The sequence below is a fragment of the Megalobrama amblycephala genome, linkage group LG23 (assembly GCF_018812025.1).
Source record: "Megalobrama amblycephala isolate DHTTF-2021 linkage group LG23, ASM1881202v1, whole genome shotgun sequence".
Lineage (NCBI taxonomy): Eukaryota > Metazoa > Chordata > Actinopteri > Cypriniformes > Xenocyprididae > Megalobrama > Megalobrama amblycephala.
Window position 1 is genome coordinate 2,389,588 of NC_063066.1, and position 26,137 is coordinate 2,415,724.

The 26,137-nt window shown below is 38.2% G+C and overlaps 3 protein-coding genes and 1 long non-coding RNA gene across 12 annotated transcripts in view; all 4 read right to left on the bottom strand.

Annotated features, from left to right (window-relative positions):
* LOC125258832 (ovoinhibitor-like) overlaps positions 1-26,137 on the bottom strand; it is a 301,375-nt gene that overhangs the window by 222,492 nt on the left and 52,746 nt on the right. The gene's annotated exons all lie outside the window — the stretch shown is intronic.
* LOC125258850 lies at positions 1,850-2,692 on the bottom strand. Its single transcript, XR_007182689.1, has 2 exons — positions 2,403-2,692; positions 1,850-2,186 (listed from the first exon to the last, which is right to left on the bottom strand). It is a non-coding gene; the product is annotated as an uncharacterized LOC125258850 (long non-coding RNA).
* On the bottom strand, positions 3,426-11,378 carry LOC125258828. Of its 3 annotated transcripts, XM_048175968.1 has the most exons (9): positions 11,194-11,378; positions 11,026-11,094; positions 10,731-10,829; positions 9,267-9,371; positions 8,658-9,116; positions 8,521-8,553; positions 4,797-6,744; positions 4,527-4,658; positions 3,426-4,341 (listed from the first exon to the last, which is right to left on the bottom strand). In XM_048175968.1, exons 1-9 carry the CDS (start codon positions 11,311-11,313, stop codon positions 4,121-4,123), a joined length of 3,186 nt encoding a protein of 1,061 aa, XP_048031925.1. In that variant the 5' UTR covers positions 11,314-11,378; the 3' UTR covers positions 3,426-4,120. The 3 variants fall into 3 exon arrangements, with proteins under 3 accessions (XP_048031925.1, XP_048031926.1, XP_048031927.1); XM_048175969.1 differs by lacking the exon at positions 9,267-9,371; XM_048175970.1 differs by lacking the exon at positions 3,426-4,341 and having other exon boundaries at positions 4,564-4,656.
* On the bottom strand, positions 23,090-24,412 carry LOC125258838 (double-headed protease inhibitor, submandibular gland-like). The gene is made up of 6 exons (XM_048176003.1): positions 24,273-24,412; positions 23,891-23,916; positions 23,705-23,814; positions 23,563-23,620; positions 23,299-23,408; positions 23,090-23,216 (listed from the first exon to the last, which is right to left on the bottom strand). Exons 1-6 carry the CDS (start codon positions 24,310-24,312, stop codon positions 23,153-23,155), a joined length of 408 nt encoding a protein of 135 aa, XP_048031960.1. The 5' UTR covers positions 24,313-24,412; the 3' UTR covers positions 23,090-23,152.

The following is a 26,137-nucleotide window of genomic DNA, read 5'->3' on the forward strand; positions in this document are numbered from 1 at the left end:
CACTGATTCATCACACACACACACACACACACACACACACACATACCTACTTAACTACAATGTGAGGACGTATGACTGGATACCCTACCTTTAGGGACTACCCTTTCTGAAGGGTCTAGAGACTAAAGAAAGACATCACTGCGCTTCTGGAGAAGCCGTTATTACAGATATCACTTGATTTTATCAATAAAACACTTCCTTAAAGACCTGACACTTTACCTTCACATTGGGGACAGTATTTTATATGTCCAATTTGGGGACATACACAAACTCTGATCTAGTCATCCTTTGAGGACTGTGGAGATACACAGACTCTGGTTAAGGTACACTTTCAGGACTTTGTTGTAACTTGTAATTTTATAAGTTATTTATCCTAAGAAGACACAGAAGTGGAATATTATAATTCAAAGTTTCAATACTGGGTACTGGAATCAAGCTAGAGCAGAGAAACTAGTGTGAGAGACTAAACTGGGCTTTTTAACTTCTTCAAGATCACTGAAAATGGGTAGCATACATTTTCATTTGATTTGCAGCTTGAGATCAAGTGCCTTTGGATTGCTCAGTTGGGAAATTACAATTAACATTCAGAAATATTATTGATTCGACTGTATTGACTATCAAAGAACAAAAGATGAACTGAATTAAGCTGAATAATGAAATTATTGTCTTCTGCAGAACTGTTTTACAAATGGAATACAAATCATGTCAATTGTTAAAATTTGCAACAGTTATTTTATGTGTGTGAAGGTGTTTTGAAATGAACTGTACAGTATAAACACACCTTAGAAATAAAGTTGTCTTGACTTCAAGGCAGAGAACACTTCCCTGACCACTGCCTGCATCCTTCTAGTTAATTTAGCATTGACTGCAAATAATCATTACCCCAAAAACATCTTAAGATGTTTTCCTCACCAGTGTCATCTCTGGCTACTCACTGGGGCCTTAAGACATTAGGCATGTTTTCTGCAAAATGTAATAATAGTCAAAAAAACTATATGAATAAAAATAGTGACACACACACTCTGATAAAATGACTCTTTGGGGCCTCTAATCATACACACACTCCGATAAAATGACTCTTTGGGGACTCTAGTGATACACAAAATCTGATAAAATGACTCTTTGAGGACTCTAGTCATACACACACTCCGATAAAATGACTCTTTGGGGACTCTAGTGATACACAAAATCCGATAAAATGACTCTTTGAGGACTCTAGTCATACACACACTCCGATAAAATGACTCTTTGGGGACTCTAGTGATACACAAAATCTGATAAAATGACTCTTTGAGGACTCTAGTCATACACACACTCCGATAAAATGACTCTTTGGGGACTCTAGTGATACACAAAATCTGATAAAATGACTCTTTGAGGACTCTAGTCATACACACACTCCGATAAAATGACTCTTTGGGGACTCTAGTGATACACAAAATCTGATAAAATGACTCTTTGAGGACTCTAGTGATACACAAAATCCGATAAAATGACTCTTTGAGGACTCTAGTGATACACAAAATCCGATAAAATGACTCTTTGAGGACTCTAGTCATACACACACTCCGATAAAATGACTCTTTGAGGACTTTAGTGATACACAAAATCCGATAAAATGACTCTTTGAGGACTCTAGTCATACACAAAATCCGATAAAATGACTCTTTGAGGACTTTAGTGATACACAAAATCCGATAAAATGACTCTTTGAGGACTCTAGTCATACACAAAATCCGATAAAATGACTCTTTGAGGACTTTAGTGATACACAAAATCCGATAAAATGACTCTTTGAGGACTTTAGTGATACACAAAATCCGATAAAATGACTCTTTGGGGACTCTAGTGAGACAAACTGATTAAATGAGTCTTTAATATTAACAATAACAACACATTGTGGCGAATAACAGAAATTCAAAAAGATAAGAAAAAAAAACAATTTACAAAGGACAACAATGAAAATGCAAAACTGGCACTAACTTGGAGGCTTCCGTACTTCCTCCATTCACCCATCTTTAAAATCTCTCTAATACTTTTAACACTTTACCTTCACCCTCCTCCTTCCCTTTACATTCTCTTTCTTTTCACAACCTTTACATTCACTCCTCCCCTTTTCACAACCTTTACATTCGCTCCTCCCTCTTTTCATCCCTTTTACATCCGCTCCTCCCTCTTTTCACAACCTTTACATTCACTCCTCCTCTTTTCACAACCTTTACATTCGCTCCTCCCTCTTTTCATCCCCTTTACATTCGCTCCTCCCTCTTTTCATCCCCTTTACATTCGCTCCTCCCTCTTTTCACAACCTTTACATTCGCTCCTCCCTCTTTTCACAATCTTTACATTCGCTCCTCCCTCTTTTCATCCCCTTTACATTCGCTCCTCCCTCTTTTCATAACCTTTACATTCGCTCCTCCCTCTTTTCATCCCCTTTACATTCGCTCCTCCCTCTTTTCATCCCCTTTACATTCGCTCCTCCCTCTTTTCATCCCCTTTACATTCGCTCCTTTTCATCGCCTTTACATTCGCGCCTCCCTCTTTTCACAACCTTTACATTCACTCCTCCCTCTTTTCACAACCTTTACATTCACTCCTCCCTCTTTTCATCCCCTTTACATTCGCTCCTCCCTCTTTTCACAACCTTTACATTCGCTCCTCCCTCTTTTCACAACCTTTACATTCGCTCCTCCCTCTTTTCACAATCTTTACATTCGCTCCTCCCTCTTTTCATCCCCTTTACATTCGCTCCTCCCTCTTTTCACAACCTTTACATTCGCTCCTCCCTCTTTTCATCCCCTTTACATTCGCTCCTCCCTCTTTTCACAACCTTTACATTCGCTCCTCCCTCTTTTCACAATCTTTACATTCGCTCCTCCCTCTTTTCATCCCCTTTACATTCGCTCCTCCCTCTTTTCACAATCTTTACATTCGCTCCTCCCTCTTTTCATCCCCTTTACATTCGCTCCTCCCTCTTTTCATCCCCTTTACATTCGCTCCTCCCTCTTTTCACAACCTTTACATTCGCTCCTCCCTCTTTTCACAATCTTTACATTCGCTCCTCCCTCTTTTCATCCCCTTTACATTCGCTCCTCCCTCTTTTCACAATCTTTACATTCGCTCCTCCCTCTTTTCATCCCCTTTACATTCGCTCCTCCCTCTTTTCATCCCCTTTACATTCGCTCCTTTTCATCGCCTTTACATTCGCTCCTCCCTCTTTTCACAACCTTTACATTCACTCCTCCCTCTTTTCACAACCTTTACATTCACTCCTCCCTCTTTTCATCCCCTTTACATTCGCTCCTCCCTCTTTTCACAACCTTTACATTCGCTCCCTCTTTTCATCCCCTTTACATTCGCTCCTCCCTCTTTTCACAACCTTTACATTCGCTCCTCCCTCTTTTCACAACCTTTACATTCGCTCCTCCCTCTTTTCATCCCCTTTACATTCGCTCCTCCCTCTTTTCACAACCTTTACATTCGCTCCTCCCTCTTTTCACAACCTTTACATTCGCTCCTCCCTCTTTTCACAACCTTTACATTCGCTCCTCCCCCTTATCCCCTTTACCTCATCCTTTATATTTATGACATATAGAAAATTTAGTGACATTCCATCGAACTTCATTGTAACTGAACAATGAAAACAGAACATTGAAAATGAACTATTCTGTCTTCATTAGTGTTCTTATACTCCTTACTTTCTTGATATTCTGCTTCATTCCATCCTCAAAATAATTTCTACACCTTTATCCTAATTTCTTTTAATTTTCCTCCACTTATTACAAAACGAGAATGATGTGCAAAGTGTTAAGATGGCATGTAAAATATATTTATAAGAGCTAATATGGGATTATTTTACTTGGGATAAATGGTACAGATTATTTTTGATTAGTTTATGTAACATCGCAGTACAGTCTTTTGCTAACAACGTTAATGTACAGCACCTTCAATGAGCTGGTCGCTAGTTGAGCCACTCTCTTCACACAAATAAGTCAAATAATACTTTTAACACTTTCCACATCATATTATATTTTTACAGTATTTTTATATATTATATATTTATTTTTTTACAGTAAAGAAGTTATAAAAGGCACTGAAGTGTTTTTGTGTTTGTGCCTCCTCACAAACCACCCTTTCTTTTAAGAGTCGTGATCCTGTTCCGCACATAATTTTTCACACCAGTCCATGTTCGCTGCTTCAAAGCTTCTGGCTCTGCGTGAATGCATCTTTCACAGTCTTGCTTACCAGGAACTTTGCATGTCTTGATGAACTTCATCATGTGTCTCTCTACTGCTTTTACCTCATTGTCCTCCCATTTCTTTTTTGGAGCGTTTGAAGAACCTATGGAATAATTAAAAATGTAATTCTCATAACAACTAAATCAGTGAGTATGACCAAATCATACATATGTCCTAATGTGTAGATTTTTCTGAATTTTGAAAAGCCCTTGGATGGATATTGCTGCTTGGAGCTAATTTATGGTTATTTGATGATTATTGTGCATGTAGTTTAGAGATTTTTCTTACCTTGATCCTCTTGTGAAACAGATTGATCAGATTGAACAGGTGGATCAGTCTCTGCTGGTGCGGTTGTCTGAGATACGTCACTGTAATCCTCCTCATCACTTGACATGGAATCACCTTGAGCCTCAAGTTGCTCTAAACAGTTGATAAAAAAAAAAAAAAAAAATCAACAGTTTATTGATTATACTTAGCATCTGTAACATATGATAATGTACAGTTTTTTGCAAATATATACAGCACAGACACACACAGACCGTCCAAGTATACTCATACCATTTGGGTCAATTTCAATGTCGTCAAGTTTCTTTCCTTTGAAGTCAGACAGTGTTCCTTTCTCCATGGCCATTAGGACTTTACTCATTTTTGCCAGCTGCAGTGTCCCCTCTGGTAACCGGTAATACTGTCTGTGGATTCTAATATCGTGACCAAGGAAATCAGCCAGCTGGTCTGCTTCATTCTCATCAAGGTTCAGAACTTTCGACATGGTTGCTATGTGTTTCCTGAGCCTGGTTGATGACAGCGCTTCGGGATTCTTTATGCCACATTCACAAGCAGCTTTGTTGATGCACTCTCCTCCTCTGTAGGCAGACATCGCTCCACATCTGGCAAACATAAAGGGATTCTCTGCTGGAACGCCACAAACCTCACGTGTTTCAACGAGCAGCTCCATGGCAGTAACCATCGAAGGCTTGAGGAGCACAGGAACCTTTCTCCCCCGTTTACCACGGATCTCAACTCTGGTGAAGTGCAGGCACAGCTTCCTCTCAAACTCAGACAGACAGATGGCGATGTCTTCGTGTAGCTCAGAAGAATCCCTGCTTTTAAAAGCTGACAAAAGCATCCGGGACACCTCACCTTCTCTTCTTCTGTTGAACAGGATGACCTGGGACAGCGTGACTTTGGCTAGAGCAGCATAGCTGTCAGCAGAAGGGCAAGTTCTGAGCTTACTTAGGAGCTCATTGTGTTTCTTGTCAAGATGTGCATGTAGGACTTTGACGTCCTGAGTGAAAGGAATGATCTGTGGTGTGTTCCACTTGGCTTCTTTCAATGTAGTTATAGCACCAGCAGAAATGTACTCATTCCACCTTGCCTGGTGTATTTTCCTGAAGTCTCGAGCACACTCAGCACGGTCATGATCTCCATACATCATGGCGTTGCTCTCAACAATGCTACAGATCTTGTTTAAAGAATGCCCAAGTTTGAGAGCTAAAGAAGGAATACGGTAGAAGTTTTTCTCTTCATCGTAGCCAGATACAACTTTAACAGCTGCTATGACATGTTTGAAGTTTGCTGGTATGATGAAGTCTACCATTGTTCTCAGTGGTGTAAACTTCCTTGCTTCAAGAAGAAGTCTGCCAACTTCTCTCATCTTCTGCCTGATGTAGTCATGTCTGGTCACATCAGACCCCATCCTGTTGAACATGTGCTGCCCCAGCTGCATGATGCATATGTCGGAATGGACTACGCGTGAAACGTCATCATAGTTCATAAAGGATAGTACTTTCTTGAAACCTGTGCTTACTTCTAAGCCAACTGGTGTGTTCAGAGCACACAGAGATCGAACTCTTTTCCTGCCCTGGGCTTCATCATCTTTAGGTTTCAGAGGACAGGTTTTGATATGTTTCCAAAGGCTACTCTTGTTGTAAAGCCCTTGGCAGTAAATGCAGTGAATAAATTCTTTGGCTCTTTTTCCTTTTTTTGGACGGTAACAGGCAATCATCTCCCCATGTCCTTGTCTCACAACATCTGTGTTGTGGGCAAAGTTGCCCCTTTTTCTAAGGTGGTTTAACTGGACTCGTCGTTCTTTTGAATTTTTTGGATATGCTACTGCCTTTACAACCTCCACTTCGTTGCGATGGACAAATTCAAGATGTCTTGCCATTTTTGAATATGGCTTAGAGCAATAAAGGCAATACTGCTTCTTCTTGTATGTCTTGCATTCCTGCTTTGGTGATGGCATGGACTGAATAAAAGTCTTATCACCAGACAAGGTGTTTGTCTCTTTAGTTTGGCATTTCATCTTTTTTGGTGATGGTGCCGTCATAAATTGATTAGATGAACTACCAGCCTCTTTGAGTGATTTTGGATGCATCAAAGCACTTTTACCCATGTCATGTCCAGAAGAACTACCATCCGATTCATCAGAGTTGATTTTTGGTATGTAGTCAACATCAATGTAGTCTGTGACATCGCTGTAGTCACTGATGGCACTTCCTGAATACTGAATGAGAAAAAAATGAACACTTACTCAAATAATTCCAAATGTTGTTTTTTTCCAACTACTTTTTTAGTGATCACATGAGTATACCACTGCCAGAATCTAACAGAAGAGATCGTATGTGAGCATAGTGGGCATGGCAGCAGTTCCCGTAAAATTACATTTCCTGGATTGTAGGCAAGTGTCATAACTATGAAAATGATGAGTATACACTGCGTTCCAAATTATTATGCAAGACACAAATCAGTAAGATTTCTGTACAATAAACATTCAGATTTTAGTTTTTCTAAGAAAATGTTTGTTTGTTTATTTATCCATGTCTTTTTAGATAACTGGTATCAACCTCAGACAAAATAATTTGCCAGGTCTATGGAAACCCTACTTAGAGGTTGTTCCACATTATTAAGCAAGTCACAGTTCTCATGCAATATGGAGAGGAAGAAAGATCTTTCTGAAGATGAAAAGCATGAAATGGTGCAATGTTGTGCAAAAGGCATGAAAACAACCAATATTGTGTGAAACTGAATGGAGATTATCGAATTATCATAAGATTTGTGAGTGCTTTAGAGCACAGCAGGACTCAGTCAGATAAAGGCTTGTTGAGGAAAGTTCCTGTCAAAAAAATTAATTGTATTAAAAGGGCAGCTATATAAAAAAGCCAGTGTTGAGCAGCAAACAGGTATTTGAAGCTTCTGGTGTCTCTGGAGTCTTGAGAAGCTCTCCATGCAGCCTGGCAGTTGTGCGTAAAGATGCATTTCAGCCATCACTAACCAAACCTCACAAAGAGAAACATTTACAGTGGGTTTAGAAATACATGAAGACTCATTTTTAAATAGTTTTATTCACTGACTAATGCCGTACTACAATGGATGGTCTAAATGGATTGATTTCTGGATGGTTGGTGAATGGCCACCACGTTCCAGCAAGACTGCGACGTCAGCAAGGAGCTGGTGGCTGATTGTTTGGGCTGGAATACTAGAAAGTGAGATGGAGGGTATTAAAATGACTTTTGCAAGATATGTGGAGTTCATAATAATTCATTTTCAGCTATGGTATAAAAAGGAGGATAGTGCACAGTACAATGCACTATTGTACAATGCAATCCCATGCTGCAAAAAAACATCACAGCAATAAATCTGTTTGAAAATGTATTTCTTCACCAACTGTTAATGTTTCGCTTTGTGAGGTTTGGTTTGGAGTGGCTGAAATGCATCTTTACGCACAACTGCCAGCCTGCATGGAGAGCTTCTTGAGACTCCAGAGACACCAGCAGCTTCAAATACCTGTTTGCTGCTCAACACTGGCTTTTTTATAGCTGCCCTTTTAATACAGTTAATTTTTTTGACAGGAATTTTCCTCAATAAGCCTTTATCTGACCGAGTTCTGCTGTGCTCTAAATCACTCACAAATCTTATGATAATTCGATAATCTCCATTCAGTTTCACACAATATTAGTTGTTTTCATGCCTTTTGCACAACATTGCACCATTTCATGCTTTTCATCTTCAAAAAGATCTTTCTTCCTCCCCATATTGCATGAGAACTGTGACTTGCTTAATAATGTGGAACAACCTCTAAGTAGGGTTTCCATAGATTTGGCAAATTATTTTGTCTGAGATTGATACCAGTTATCTAAAAAGACATGGATAAATAAACAAACAAACATTTTCTTAGAAAAACTAAAATCTGAATGTTTATTGTACAGAAATCTTACTGATTTGTCTCTTGCATAATAATTTGGAACGCAGTGTATAAAGAGTTACATGGCAAGTCACATACCTGTCTTTTTCTTGATAGCCTTAAAGAGGGTACCTGGAAGAGGAGAAATACAAACAAATAAAAATAATATATAATTTAGTCCTACCAGTCCAATACACCCAGACCATCCCAATAATTGAGCAAATGAAGATACCCACCTCTCTTAATGAGAGTGTCTTAGACATCTGTGATGAGAGAACCACAGGTGTGGATACAGCACAGGGTGAAGATAAGGGTGGAGCAGGAGAAGATGGAGGCTGTGCTGGGCTGGATGAGGATGATGAGGGCTGCGCAGGCGAGGATGAGGACGACGAGGGCTGCGCAGGCGAGGATGAGGACGACGAGGGCTGCGCAGGCAAGGAGGAGGTCGACGAGAGCTGCGCAGGCGAGGATGAGGACGACGAGGGCTGCGCAGGCGAGGATGAGGACGACGAGGGCTGCGCAGGCGAGGATGAGGACGACGAGGGCTGCGCAGGCGAGGATGAGGACGACGAGGGCTGCGCAGGTGACGTTGGTGGTGCAGGAGGTGGTGACGTTGATGAGGTCATTACAGAGGTGGACACAGCACAGGGTGGTGATGAAGAGGATGCATCAGTTGCGGACGCGACTAAGGATGACTGTAACAGTTTGAAAATATAATCTGAATAAAAACATAAGGTCTACAAGCAAAAGAAACTATTAATTAATATTAAAATAATTAGCTGTTAATGGACTGAGGTGTTGATCACAGAGTATTGTTATGATGTTGACATATTACTCAATCTTACTTTAGCAATCTTATTGCGTTCCTTTTCAGTTTCTGCTCTGTTAAAACGTTCATAGCAATCTTCATGATGTTTTCTTAATTTTGCCAGTCTTGATTGAAACCGCTTCTGTGGATATATAAAGAAGTATTTAGCATAAAGGGTTAGTTCACCCAAAAATGAAAATAATGTCATTAATTACTCACACTCATATTGTTCCACACCCGTAAGACCTTTGTTAATCTTCAGAATACAAATTAAGATATTTTTGATTAAATCCGATGGCTCAGTGAGGCCTGCATCCAAAGCAAGTAACATTTCCTCTTTCAAGATCCATTAATGTACTAAAAACATATTTAAATCAGTTCATGTGAGTACAGTGGTTCAATATTAATATTATAAAGTGACAAGAATACTTTTTGTGCACCAAACAAAAAAAATAACGACTTTGACAATATAGTGATGGGCTGATTTCAAAACACTGCTTCAGAGCTTCACAAATCGAATCAGTGACTCGGATCTCCTATCAAACGGCTAAAATGCTGAAATCACGTGACTTTGGATTCATAAAGCTCCAAAGCAGTGTTTTGAAATCGGCCCATCACTATATTGTCGAAAAGTCGTTATTTTGTTTTTTTGGTGCACAAAAATATTCTCGTGGCTTTATAATATTAATATTGAACCACTGTACTCACATGAACTGATTTAAATATGTTTTTAGTACATTAATGGATCTTGAGAGAGGAAATGTCATTGTTTTGAATGGAGGCCTCACTGAGCCATCAGATTTAATTAAAATTATCTTAATTTGTGTTCTGAAAATTAAAGGTGTGGAACGACATGAGGGTGAGTAATTAATGACATTATTTGAACTAACCCTTTAAACAAACATAAAATGTACATTAACAATATTGAAAATAAAATTGTGACAATAACTAGGTAACTAGCAGAGGTGGGTAGTAAGGTAGTAAGACTACATTTACATTCCATAACTTTTGGTGCTTGAGCGGTTAATAAACATAACTGCATGTGTCTAAAGAACATTGTAGCTGGAGCTACTTCTCTCTGTTTATGTCTATGACGAGTCACACAGATACTGTGCTTCTCCGCAGTGGTTCCTTCCAGACCAGGAAGGAACCTCTTTAACTTTTTACATTTCTTTTCACAGAAATTACATTTCTAATGACAAAATATTATTTTGTACCATTTGGAGCGTTTACACAAAGTGTGCTGGATGAAGTGGACATGCACCTACAATCAACTAAAAACAAACCTTCTAATGCATCCTACGGTCTGCCAGCGATAAAGATCTTTTCTAGTTGAACACCTGTGCACCAGCTGTTAGTAGTTGCCTGTGTTGAATAGGGTGTTCAGTATTTTGGGGGCGGAGCAATGAAGGGAGGGGTGTGGTTGTTTGGGTGTCGATTTCAAATATCAACAGTTTTCCCCAGAAATCATCTAATAGTTGCTGCATTATGAGATAGTTACCGTTTTTCTTGATGTTCTTGCTTTGCCTGACTGCTTATGTGGACCACTGCTGTTCACCTCGTCCAATCCAGGTGAAGAAACAGGAGCAGCACAATGGGGCTGGATGCCAGAAAAGGAACCAGTGAATATAAAAATCAGAAATGTTTGTATAGAACAGAAAAACCAGTAATTAACTCTAGCTGTCCTACAGTAACTTTATCTATCACTCCTTTCCTTCTGTTAACACCCAGACACACTACTCACAAAAGAGACAATAATAAAGAATAATGATACAGATGTTTTAAAGTGGACTTACCGATCTCTGCGGACCCAAACTGATGGATGGCTTTTTATCAGAGGATTCAGTTGATGCTTGATTCAAAGGCTTGAGAAATATGAGACCACAATCACATGGTAACTAATCAGATAGTAAAAGATTATCATGAATTACTGATCAATCTTTCTATCATTTTTTTGATAGTACCTTGACTCGCCATGGCCAGTCTGAGTCTCCGTAATTGTAGGTGATTTCTTCTCCTGGTAGAATGTCTCGCACAGCAAAGAGACACAGGTGAGGTTTACTGCTCACTTCAAGGGTTCTCATTTTGCAAGTAGGATTTCTGTGTTCATCATTTACAAGTCTTCCCAAGGAACAGTCTTCTTTAGATGCATCCATGCTATAAAGACATAAAATTATTACTCAATACTTGTAATCTTATATATGCTAGACAAGTAGAGTTATTTTTAAGTGGTTCTGAACTCAAGCCCTGGAAACCCACCGCTCTGCATAAGTTGTATGTCTCGTTTTTTAATCTACCTGATTCAGACCATCAGCTGATCATCAGGACACAGCTCTATGAACTCAACCGAGTGTGTCAGGTTAAGGAGACAGAATCTGAATCTGCAGAGAGGAGGGTCTGAGAACCACGGATCTATCGGATAGTGTATGGCAACATCCTCTCAGCAGACAAATGCATCTAACATTCACCATTTTGTTCTCTTTTGGGAATGCGGTTAAAAATGAATATTGATGACTCAAAGAAACTGCACTCAGCAGCCTTCAAGTCAGTTCATGGTTAATTTTAAGTATTAAGGGTGTGTTCACACTTGGCATGTTTGTTTAGATTAAAACGAACCCTGGTGCCATTGCTCTTTTATGGCACTTTCTCAATGTGCGGTACGACTCAACTCGCTCGGTTTGTTCTTCCACTGCAGTTAGTACCGCTTCAAAGTGATTGGGATTACAGTCTGATCATTACAGTTGTGCTGCCACCTCGTCTACTGACCACAATAGAGGCGTTTCTTTTTTCAAGTTGCATGTGATGGTCATTTAAAGCAAGTCGATTAAAAAACACAAGGCAGCAAACCCGCTAGAATTAAATCTAGCTGGTGTTGTAAATCCAATCTAGTGTCTCTGCGGATGCTGTTATACTCTCTGACAAATCAGTGATCTTCAGTGCTTACACGTCACATTTCAGTATCAGTATGGCACGTTTGGAACCTCAACCGAAGTGGTACTATTTAAAGGGATAGTTCACCCAAAAATAGAAATGTTTATCTGCTTACCCCCAGCGCATCCATGATGTAGGTGACTGTTTCTTCAGTAGAACACAAATTACGATTTTTAACTTAAACCGTTGCTGTCTGTCAGCTGTATAATGGAAGTCAATGGAAAGTCCATGTATAAAAGTCCATAAAAATTAAGGGGCCGTGCCGAGCCGTACCATGTAGTGGAAAAGCAGCATTCATTAGAACGTGTGAACACTGCTATCTGAACCCTGGTGCACACTAAACAAGTGGACAGAGACTACTGAAAAGATGGGTCTTGGTCCACTTCCAAACAAACTCTGGAGCAGTTCGACTGAAATATGAACGCAACACGGACCAAAGAGATCTAAACGAAACAAAAACAGGAAGATGAGACCCTAAAAAGGACAGATACTAGTACGTATGGACAAAAAAGAGAAGTATCAGCACTACAACGGGTATTGTCAAGTCATGTCCACACTCTTGGCCTCCCTAAGGACGGCGACAAAACTGAAAATGTGTAAAATATTTTATTTTTAAATATTTTATATTTATTAGTCCAACACTTGTATAGTAATACGGAAATCCAAGCTGCTATCTTTACGATTCACCTGGGTCTGGTTTGCTTGTTTCGTTTGGCTTGATGTTTGTACTTGTGTGGGATTCATAGAATGTCAAGGTCTACAAAATCGTAGAGATGATGTAGTTAGGTTGTCCAGACATGAGTGGTGGTTAAAGACGGTGAGGTGACTTTTAGTTTGTCCTTGCGCAAGAGCCGGAGTCACATCACAAGTCAAGCCAGTTCTGAAAGGAGACTTGAGTCTTCAAGTGGAGACATAAGTTCTTGCTTTAGTGGGGACTTTTTTCGAGATCACCACTTTTGAGGTGCGGGACTTCTCCTCTTTACGTAATCTAAGTCGTCAAATAATTTTCAGTTGATAGTAAAACTAGTAATGAATTTCAAGAGACGGTATACTACATGTAATATACATTTTCCCTTTAACGACTTACTTTTATCAGTTATCGGTCCGTTTAAAGATAGTATGCTGTGCTTTTTATACATTACATTATACTTTAAAGTCTTAAAATTATACAGTTAAAATTTTTATACTCTTTCATACATAAACAATATTATCTTGGCTTTATATAGTTTAGAATAGAGTGCTGCAGCGATGACGTATTTTTGCAGGTGATCCGGTAGTTCACATCCCCCTGGTTCCCTCAACTAAAACCCTATATGTTGTTTTAACTGGCTTTTGTATTGCTGCAGAAACTAAGCTTAAGTTTGCCTATTAAATACACCACAGTTGCAAAACTTCATCGTCCTCATGATTAAGCTTCAACAACTCATCTAGAACGTGTCTGTGTTGCAATATTTTTAAAAGAAAATTCTGTGTTTAACATGCATCGCTTCTGGATAGTTTGTCTTTGTGGTGTATGGATGTTTATGGATGGTTTTTGCTTTAGATAAAGAGTTTTTTTGTTGTTGTTGATAAATGTGCCTCCAGGAACTGTAAAACTTTAAAAATCCATCTCCCTGTTTAATAAGTATAATGTTTTGCATTCTTATAATGTATGTTTGAATGGTTGTGTACAGTGTACATCCCTAAATCTACCTCTAAACACAACGAGGCTGTGAAAGTGACTAGTGAGTAGATGACTTTATCTGTTCAGGTGATGATTTTTAATGTCCCAGACAACCTCTGTCTCCCATTTAGACACTTGTTAGCAACTACCTTTAAAGTAAACGCTTCTTTTTTTTTTTTTAAATCACAAGAGGGTATTACTGATGTATATTTTGTGTCTTAGAAAAAAAAAAAAGTGAAAAAGCAGCCCTTACTTCAAGAATTTAACCAAAACCCAATAATAATAAAAAAGAAAAAAATTAAAAAAAACATTGATCATGTACATGATCATGCACAACGATATACTGATAGCTCCAAAAAAAATAATCACCTTATTGAAGGTCTTACGGGTATGGAACGGCATGAGGGTGAGTAATAAATGACATTATTTGAACTAACCCTATTATAAAAATGATCCATTGTCCTGGTTTACATACAAACCAACAACCACCTAAATGTTCAGTTCAACCAAAAATGAATTTCTGTCATTAATTACTCACCCTCATGTCGTTTCACACCCGTAAGACCTTCATTCATCTTCAGAACACAAATTAAGATATTTTTGATAAAATTCAATGGCTCAGTGAGGCCTGCATTGAGAGCAAAATCATTTCCTTTTTCAGTGTTCAGAAAGCTACTAAAGACATATTTAAAACAGATCATGTGACTACAGCAGTTCAATACTTTTTGTGTGCCCAAAATCACCCATCACTAGATATTATTGAATAAAGTGGTTATTTTGTTTTTCTGTGCACAAAAAAATATTCTCATCACTTCATAACATTAAGGTTGAACCACTGTAGTCACATGACTGTTTTAAATATGTCTTTAGTTGCTTTAGAGGTCTCACCGAGCCATCAGATTTTATCAAAAATATCTTAATTTGTGTTCTGAAGATGAATGAAGGTCTTACAGGTGTGGAACAACATGAGGGTGAGTAATTAATGACAGAAACTTCAATTTTGAGTGAACTAACCCTTTAAACTACAAGACTTTATTTGTAAAGCAGGTTATTCTGCATTAATGACATCAAGACCTAACCATTCGTGTATATCAGCACTTCTCAAAGTCCGATTCAATCCGGACCCACCTCCATTTCGTATTTCAACAGCAGTAATTGTGTGTAAAGGATTAAAAGTCTGGATTTCCTACTTTGATAAACGCATGTCAAAATCATTTGTTTAGTGTTTTATGTCTTTTTGGAGATGGTCCGAAATTAAAGCGAAGGCGAGATATTTAAAGTTTTCCTCCGTGATTCAGTTGCCATGACATCCAGTGAGCATATAGGCTACTTTTGATGTAATTGGGCGCGAGTTGCGCGACGCGACACTTCACGCGCAGTAAGCGTTTAAATGGGTGTGGAGCAGTGGTTCTCAACCTGCGGCCCGTCACAAATGTAAATGCGGCCCGCGATATGCCGACCACAATAATAATAATAAAAAATTAAAAAAAAGTAGCATACAATTTATTTTTGTTTTAAAATTTAAATTAAAGTGAATTAAAAAAATATAAATGAGCTATAATGCTTTATTTGTCATATAAAATAATTTTGGTGAGCATTTATTATTTTCAGACATCAGGCAATGTAGGCTAATGACGCAATCACTCAGTTAACGAAACAAACACAAGTGTGTGCTTAGGAAGAGTTCAAACAGTAGCCATTAATTTTGTAAATTTAAGCCTCAAAATGGTCAAATTTGTTATTAAAGGAGAAAAACTAAATGTGGAAGATAAAATGAAGGAACACAAGCAAACAAGAAGAGTCGCAGCATCAGCAGCAAAGGTAAGAAGAATGGAAGAATCAGTTTGCTGTTAATGAGCGAGATGGGCAGCCTTCCTGTTTGCTCTGTAGTAAAGTACTTGACAAGCAAAACCTACAATTTCAAAAGAATGAACTGTGAATTCGATGTGTTTGATTGATGTATTTTAAATCAGTAAAAATAACCGCATCAGCGCACCCGCGGCTGGATGAGCCCAACTCGGCCGCACGCTAGCGGATCCGATGCTGCGCGAGGGATTGCAACATGACAGAAAGCTTGATATCGTCGGAGATTGTAATTAGCCTACAGTGCACTCATTGTTGTTTGTAAAAAGACCTGAGTAATATTTGCTTATTAAGGCGTTTATGTGATTGTTTGGTGACTATTGCGATGATGTTGAAGAGAGTCATAAAGTCATACAGAATTAAATAGCAACTTAAAGTGATTGTATATAGCCTACAGTTTGTGTGTTCATTGAGCATTACTGATTATTATTGTAAAGCTAATGTCAGTAAGTTAGTTTTTATTTGTTATTTATTGTGTGCAACATCTAAGTATAATAATAGTATTATCTGCTAATACCATAACATTAAATCTGGTTTGCATTGGTGACGTCATATGTAAATTATATGCGGACCGTGAGACTTGCACTTGGACCATTGTGCGGCCCACTGGGAAAAAAGTTTGAGAACCACTGGTGTATATGGTTAGTCATAAATACTTGCCTTTATATTTGCTGATGAACTGCTCTTGAAGTCCAGGCTTATCAGTTCTATGGGTCATGTGATCCTCTGCATCCTGCAGAGGTGTTTTACGCCTTTTGCTTTTCAGCATTATTTCTGGAAAAAAAGAAATAAAAAGAAATATAAGGTGAATGGATTAAATAAGCATTTTTAAAAATCTTTTTGATCTTACTGGAATTGTTCACCCAAAAATGTACATAATTATTGTACTAATCCTCATGTTGTTCCAAACCTGTGTTGTGTTTTTCTGTGGAACACTAAAGTTTATCTTTAAATGTAATACAGAGCTCTATGCAGTGACAGCATATGTGACCAGTCTAAAACAGGCATTTAGATTAAAAAAAAACAGCAATATCATTGATGCCAAAAACCATTGTGACCAGATGATTGATATCAATCCATATTCATGTTAATTTAAAAGCTACAGATTTTCAGTCAGTAACCTGATAGATTCATATGGACTATTTTGTCTGCTTTGGAGCTTGACACACAGAATAAAAATACTATAAAGTGTCTATGTACTGTCATTGTGCAAAAAAAGCTCTGTGAAGATAAATAAAAAAACATGGATACTTTTGTGTTCCACTAAAAAAAAAAAAAGTGTAAATAATGTATTACATAAAATTAAAAATGACATCAAATAATAAAAAATGAAAATTAATTATTTCAAATTACAATACATACTGTTGATATTTTACAAAAATTGAGAAAAACAGGCTACCACTGATTAAATTGTAGAATCTAAAGAGATATTATATGAAATATAACAAAATTATATTTGCTCATCAATGCCTACAAATAAGCAATAAACTGTTTTTTTCCTTATTGCAAAAAAAAAAATCAAATGAGAATCAAACTCAAATACAATCGAGAAATAAAACATTAACAGAAAATAATTTAACCACTAAAGTAAACATACATCTTACTAACTTTCATATTTCACAGTGTATTTTAGTTATCATGCATTTTCGGGACAACACTTGATCTCACCTCTCCAGCGTCCATTGATGGGGGTTGTCGTCTTTTTCGCGTCAAGCAATGCCATGTGACTGCATTTCCCGGGAAAACACATCCACAGCTGACGTGTGTACGTGACGTAGTTACGTATTTGGATTTCACGTTGAAATTGTGACTACATTTATTTGACCTAATAAATATTTTGGCAAACACCTAGATCTTTGTTTGTTTTATTTACAGTACTGGTTCTTCAAACTTAAATAAAAAAATAAAAAATAAAATAAAAACGGAGGCGTACGTCTTTCTAATGGACAGAGCACATGATCACTTTTAAACGATCTCTTTGGAACACATATCTTAATTTTTACTAATTCTATTTAATCAAATGTTTGAGTTAAAATCAGGGAGATGTGTGGATTATTTCGAGGCTCTAAAATAAACTTTAACGTGCACTTTATTAACAGCATTTTCTTTAAATTTTTTTTTTTTTTAATTTATGGTATTTTATATTAAATATAAAGGAAGGAAAAGCTGCTAGATCTTGTAAAAGTGCTTTAAAAACGCATAGCCACGACAGATTATTCCATCTTTTGAGCAGCACTCGTGATCTCTCCATCAGAGTTGATCGCACTCTGCACTGAAGCTGCTGCGCTGCTGCTGTGGGGGATGGGCGGGAGGCGCGCGCGCGATCAGAGTCAGGCCGGTGGGGGAAGGGCGGCGAGTCACTCAGTGTCAGACTGTCTGCAGCTCTCAGCTAGGGCTAGGGTTAGGGTTAGGGTTAGGGTTAAATAAATAAATCTGTAAACAAACATGTAAACGTCCCAGCTTGAGTCATGATTCTTTTAAAAACTTTTTATACTAAATACTGTAACTGCTCTCTTTCTCTCTCTCTAAATATAAAACAATGTTTGCTGCAACTGCTCTCCTATTATATATTCTCATTCATATGCATCCTTAAGATGTAAACCAGTATGTGCATTTCTTAAAACAGTTCATACAAATAACAGCACACAATGAATTACCTGCAATAGCCTGTAACCAGCTCATAATCCTTATATCAGTGTCATCAGAATGACAAGTCCTTGTGTCATTGTTCACAAAGACACTCTGACAGTATTTTCAGAAGTAATATGGATACGATTTTGATGTCAGTGATTGAAAATACACAAGACTGCACTTTATCTGTATGGCATACATTTCAACAGTATGAACACGTCACTCTGGATGAGACAGGATTCAGATATACTTTCTGGTGGTCTGTCAAAAAATTACAGTAGCTACAATGTCATGTGATATAATGACAGCCAGTGGCACAGATCCTCACCAAACCGTCCATTCCAGCGTGATGAATATGATCCTCAACTGGATGGAACTGGAATAAATACTTTACTGTTGCGATCATCCCAATCGGACTTATGATAGCTGCCTGAATTATAATAATGCTCTGTTCACTGTTGGACAGAGGAGAACTGATGACAAAGAAATGTTTCAAGGGTACCCCAAACAAGTGACGAACCTGGCTGGAACATGCTTGTTCAATGAACACTTGTCAGTGGTGTTGTCGATTACCTGAAAGTTTTCATCATCATTGTATGTGTGTTGTCTGCAGCAAGTTTCTGTATTTGGGTGAATATTTGCAGCACGTGTGTTGTCAAACTGATCAAGATGTTTTGTTCATTTTTTCTGTTTGCATGTGTTTTCTTCAGTTGTGCGCGGTGATCTCTCTCAGCCACCGTAATATTTACTGTATAATGTAAAATGCAAGTAGACTGCAGTAACATAGCATTACATCAGTCTACAGTTTATGTAGTGAACAGTACATAGTGAACATTATCTGATTTCACACCTGTTCTGTCTACAAACACATCTCCCATCATTCGGCTCTTTTGACCCGTCTCGGCCTTAGGTCATGACTGAGAGCATGATCTACAACAGTGGCTCTTATTTCCATCAGAAACATCTCAGTCTTGGCCTCTTCTACCTCTTCCTCTGTTCTCCTCCTCCCTTCCACCACACATCCTTACTCCTTCTTCCGTCTGTTGACTCTGTTTGTGTCCTTGTTGTTCATTCATGTTCAGAGTGTGTAACACTGTGTTGTGCTCTGTCTGTGCCTCCCAAATGAGATGGCATCTGAGATATTTTAGAGAACTGTTGAACATTGCTTGAATTACATTCCCCTTCATTATTGAAATTCAAAATTCATCCCTGCAATTTAATAATTCAGGACAAAAAAAGTCTAAAAGAAATGTATAGAAAATATGCTTGACAGTTTATGACTAGTTCAACCATTTTGCATTTAATGGCTTATGAAAATAAAAACTATTCGACACCTAGTATATTTTGATGAACATGACATAAGCAAGTGATAATGTAGGAAACATCTGACACTTGTACATCAAATGCATGAATGTACCAAAGCATTTGCAATTTGTTCAGGAGAATGAGAAACTGCATTTATGATGTGAACAAGAGACTATAATGTGGCTGTTGAACAAGTAAGAATTTTAGTTGTGATTGGAGAAATGCACCAAAGTGAGAGAAACTGTTATATATAATATAATATAAAATATAAGATTATTATATTATATATAATATTAATTATTATAAATATCATATATAAATATAAATTATTATATTATATATAAAATATAAAGAGAATGTTTGCTGTAACTGCTCCTATCTATATAATATTATAATTTTTTTTTTCACATATCTTTTTATATATACATATATATTTTTTATGTTACTATTTGTGTACTGTACTTGTCTCTTGTCTCTGATACTAATGGAGGAACAGCAGAACGCAAAGTAGGAGAAAACACTTAAAGCAAATAAAATCACTCATAAAAGCAAGCGATTTTGAAGGTTTTCAAATCTTTTTGTTGCTTGTGTGTTTTATTAAATAAACTAAATCATCATACTTGACGGATTAAAACAGTTGTCCCTCCGCTTTTGGGAGGAAATATGTACGTGTCATATTCAAATGACGTAATGTCTGTCGTCCCCGCCTCAAACTCGTTCGTACATTAATAAACTGTAGTTACAGTACGCAGATATAGTCTCCATTAGGCGGGGGCGGGGCGGCGCGATCTTTACACACACATTGATGCGAGCGCAAAACTCCGAGGATTAAAAGTTAATAATACATGCCAATATAAAGCATGAGAGCTCCTGCAAATGAGTCTATTTTTATTTAAACACAAATTATTGTGAATATTTCTCAAATTAAATGTGGATTATATGTCAATTCATTCATATTCATGATAGTTTTTGCCTCCGCCATCTTTATTGGTGACGTATTGGTCTCTGATTGGTCAGATCACCAGTCCCGCGCTCGTAGTATCTTCCTGCGCTCTGATTGGTCAGAATCCCAAAAGTGTGTATCTTTCCGGAAGTGCAGTTCTCCTAGAGGGCGCTGTGTTATACACACTTTAGTGGGGGGGCATACACACTTTAAGTACACAAATCACATAAAAGTGAAATTTTGGGACAAATGAGATTTTAAGCCAGGAAACCATTTTAGAGCATGCTGAATGCCATTATATGGTCAAACAAATGAGGACATACAAAATGTCCCAAGTTTTTTTGGTGGTCCCCAGTTTACTGGTGTGTATCCTGGTGAATGTACCCAAAAGTGACATAAGTAGGTACACACACACACACACACACACACACACACACACACACACAGATGGAGGTTTACTAAGCACTTTTAGTTTGATAGACTTGTTAGTTTGGCTGTTGTGTGTGTGATTAATTCCTAATTATGATCACCTGAAGATTCGTAGCAAGTGAATTGTTACACTGATGTTTGCATTGTTTTTTTTTTATCTGCATTTTTATCTACTGAAACATAGGTCTTCTTTGAGGTTTGCAGTTTTTGTGGCCCTGTTGGACTTGAGAATACTGATACCCGTTCAATTGTTACTGAGGGATTTCTTCATAACATTGCCATGAAAATGTGAAAATAAATGTTAGCCTTGAACTTGGACAGGATTTTTGTATCTCGTCTAACTTTATGAATTCTATTTTTATTGGAAGACTTAACATAATTGTTAAAGGGACCTATTATGCCCCCTTTTACACCAATCAGACATAAAATTATGAGCACCGACAGGTGAAGTAAATAACACTGATTCACACTCTTCATCACGGCACCATAACACACTCTTCATCATGGCACTTGTTAGTCGATGGATATATTAAGCAGCAAGTGAACATTTTGTCCTCATAGTTGTTGTGTTAGAACAGAGGTGTCCAACCCTGCTCCTGGAGAGCTGCCATCCGGCAGATTTCAGCTCCAACCCCAATCAAACACACCTGAACCAGCTAATCAAGGTGTTCAGGGCTGCTTGATAATTACAGACAGGAGTGTTGGAGCAGGGCTGGAACTGAAATCTGCAGGAAGGCAGATCTCCAGGAGCAGGATTGGACACCTCTGTTCTAACACAACAACTATGAGGACAAAATGTTCACTTGCTGCTTAATATATCCACCCACTAACAGGAAGAGATCATCAGTGTTATTCACTTCACCTGTCAGTGCTCATAATGTTATGCCTGATCTGTGTATATTACATCTTGTAAAAGGGGGCATAATAGGTCCCCTAAGTAGGAAAAATAGGCAAGCGTAAGGATTTGAGCGAGTTTGACAAGGGCCAAATTGTGATCAGTTAGACGACTGGATCAGAGCATCTCCAAAACTGCAGCTCTTGTTGGGTGTTCCCGGTCTGCAGTGGTCAGTATCTATCAAAAGTGGTCCCAGGAAGAAACAGTGGTGAACCGGCGACAGGGTCATGGACGGACAAGGTGGGGAGTGAAGGCTGGCCCGCGTGGTCCGATCCAACAGACGAGCTTCTGTAGCTCAAATTGCTCAAGAAGTTAATGCTGGTTCTGATAGAAAGGTGTCAGAATACACACGTATGGAGCTGCAGAGCTGCTGACAAGTGACACACATGGACACGTGAGCATCAGAACTGGAGGCAGTGTGATGCTTTGGGCAATGTTCTGCTGGGAAACCTTGGATCCTGCATCCACGTGGATGTTACTTTGACACGTACCACCTACCTAAGCATTGTTGCAGACCATGTACACCCTTTCATGGAAACGGTATTCCCTGGTGGCTGTGGCTCTTTCAGCAGGATAATGCTCCTGCCACAAAGCAAAAATGGTTCAGGAATGGTTTGAGGAGCAGTTTGAGGTGTTGACTTGGCCTCCAAATTCCCCAGATCTCAATCCAATGGAGCATCTGTGGGATGTGCTGAACAAACAAGTCTGATCCATAGAGGATCCACCTCGCAACTTACAGGACTTAAAGGATCTGCTGCTAACATCTTGGTGCAGATACCACAGCACACCTTCAGGGGTCTAGAGGAGTCCATGCCTCGACGGGTCAGCAAAAGGGGACCAACACAATATTAGGAATGTGGTCATAATGTTATGCCTGATCAATGTAAGTCTCTGATTTATTCCTTAATAAACTTGAGAATGTTTTGGTACTACACTGTCTTTATATCTGCTTGATCATTCTCCATCAGCGCCCGTTTCCAACTGATGACTTTGAGTCTACCTGAAAATGAATCTAACAGGGTGTCAAAAGCTCACACTCCCTTTATGATATTCTGCTCTCTAGATATGATCCGTGTGAATCCTTCAAAGTAAATCTTCACCTATTTTATCTCGTCTTTCCAAGATTCAAGGGAGAAAAGAGAACAGCTTCAATATGCAGCATTTATTTAAGGATTAAACCGTTACACATTCAAGTTATAGTGAATGAGACACAATAATGCTGAGTAAAGGTCTGTCAAGCTGAATTATGCTGCCATTCCTGTGTCACTCCTGCACATCTTCATCGCATCTGCCTTCCTTCACCTTAAAGATTTCAGTGTTTGATTCCCTAAAAAAAAGAGAGATTAAAGTGAAGTTTGAAAGTGACTCTAAACTGATTTTAAACCTGCAGTACTTTGATTTAAACTCACTTGATGGCAGCACACAGTTCGCATTCATTGTTGTATGTTTTTCCATCAGATCCACACACAGGTGAATAGATGTCTGGGCACGCTCCAGATGGATTAGGCCTGCAGTAAGGCTGGTCACATAAAAAAAACAACAACACTGAGTTATTTGAACATGGAGGAAAGTAATTCTACTGCCGTTACACATTCAGGTTATAATGAATGAGACACAATAATGCTGACTAAAGGTCTGTCAAGCTGAATTATGCTGCCATTCCTGTGTCACACCTGTTGATCATCATCGCATTCGCTTTCCTTCACAATAAGGATTTCAGTTCCTGATTTCCTAGAAAAAAGAGAGAGATTAAAGTGAAGTTTGAAAGTGACTCTAAACTGTTTTTAAACCTGCAGAACTTTGATTTAAACTCACTCGATGGCAGCACACAGCGTGCATTCATTGCCGTATGTTTTTCCATCAGATCCACACTTGGGATTATACTCCTTTGTGCATCCTTTAGTCGGGTAACGCTTGCAGTTAGGCTGGTCACATAAAAAACAGCAACATTGAGTTATTTGAACATGGAGGGAAATAATTCTACAGTCTTTATTTATTCACCTTTCTCGCTGCATCAGATACGGCCACTGTTTGTGTCAAGAAGGAAAAACAAGGATTAAAGTTTATCATGATATGGCAAGAGGAAATAACTTGTTTTGCCCATACAATGAAACTCAATGTTGTTTTGTTGGACAAAAACAATATTTCAGTCATTTTTTAGTGAACCATCCCTTAAATCAAACTTAAAAATGTCTGAATGTGACTTAAATCTTACACAGTTTTTCATTTGTCCTACTTTAGCAAAGGTGAATTAAGACTTTATTGAAACAATGAAACTCTTCATTATGAAGCAAAACTATTAGTATCAGTGTATATCGTAGGTTCTCACGTGACAAATGATCCTAATATCAGTTTTAGTGAATGAAATCATGATATTACTCACCTAGGACACAGAGAAGGACGATGACTCCACGTGCAAACATTGTTCCAGACTTGAGAGTGAACTCACTAAAACTGACAATATGATCAGTGATAAAATGATCCTCCTATTTATATCAGTACTGTTTCCTCCTCTGAACTCAAGTAGTGCTCGCTGCAGAGCAAAACGACCTCCTGCTTACATGAATATTCATGAGTTTCCCAGATATGCACGAAACAGAACAACCTTCAATGAGCTCAGCTCGTTGTTTTCTTCCTTATTTGTACCTTGTGATGTTTTAAAACTCTTTTATTAGTTGCTATCATTAAGTACATCACTGCCTGTAACAACTGAAATAAACCTGTATAAATGTGTCTGAGGACTAATATCTAGTCAGAACAGGTCAGCTAACACATGTATCATCACACCAGTAGTCTATAGCTTACAAAAATATTATGTCCACAGACACATATATTCACATTTATCGCAAGGTACAAAGTAGAATAACAACGAGCTGAACTCATTGAAGGTTGTTCTGTGCCTGTCATTCAGTTACAGACGACTGCACAAAACATGCATAATAATGAGAACATTATAGACTGTTATCGAGAACTAAACAACTGTAGTTTAGGCATAAGTCATCAGGGGGAGTAATTAATGACAATTTTCATTTTTGGGTGAAGTAAACCTTTAACTATACATGTTCTTACTATAGCATTAGGTTTATGATTAGTGTGAGTTGCATGCATTTATGCAAAATTTATAGTAATTACTATAGTAAGTACATGTAACGTGTAGTAAGCACACTGTAAAATGAAGTGTTACCCACCCTTTAAACAGCCGCATATAAACCACATGTGAGATTCATAAAGATCAGTAATAACGCCAGAGCCTCAAGTCATTTTCACCACCTTTATTATATTCAGACTAATTCGAGTACTGGAGAGATGTGCAATGATTGGTGGGTAAGCTTTCCTTTCCACTTCCTGTGAAGTGATGCATCCATGTTCCTGTATTCCCTGTTCTGTCCACTTCACAGGGCACTTACGGTTGAATGAAACACACTTGAGGTTTTTAGTGGTGCTTTCTGTGTGTTAATATTTCTTCAACTTTTGACTATTCTTGTGTAAGACTCTCTTGTGTAACGTATGTTCGTTATGCTATCTGCACATCATAGACACACCTAGACAAAACAAGAACTAGGCCTTGGACACACTTATACACTCACACAAACATTTGTTATTCATCTAGATTTCTTACAGTTTTTTCAATTGCTAACATACTTTTGTCCAATCTTTAGTCACATTTTCAAAACTCTAAACACATTTAGCAGAACATCCTTGTTGCAGAAGTATAGGATAAAACCTATACTTCTGCAACAAGAGTATTGAAAATATATATAAAACACATACTGAAACAATGGATAAGCATTTTTAATTAGATCACTTAAATATTTGGCAGATTCCAGTCTCAGTAAAATAAGACTCTTTGAATCAGATTTGTTCAGTGTGTATGAAGAACAACACAGAGGAGCAGAGAGAAAATAATATCTGGGTGAGGGAGAGGAATAGATGAAGGAGGAGAGGAGAAGTTGGATCAGGACAAGTGAGAAGAAGAGGTAGAGGAGAGGAGGAAGAAGATTGTGCATCTCTATGGTTTTCCCCCTTACACATGATGAAACCTATGAAAGCGTACCTATGAAAGTGACGATCAAGATGGTGCCGCGCATGGCAGCCACAGTGCTTAGCTCTTCAGTGTTTGTTCTGTTTTTGTTAGTTTTTCCTGTTTTCTGTTTTTCAAACACCATCAGTTTTACCAGGGATGAACTGCTGAACATTCGGCAGTACACACCACAAAATCTTTTACCGGATTTCGTATTATTCAGACGT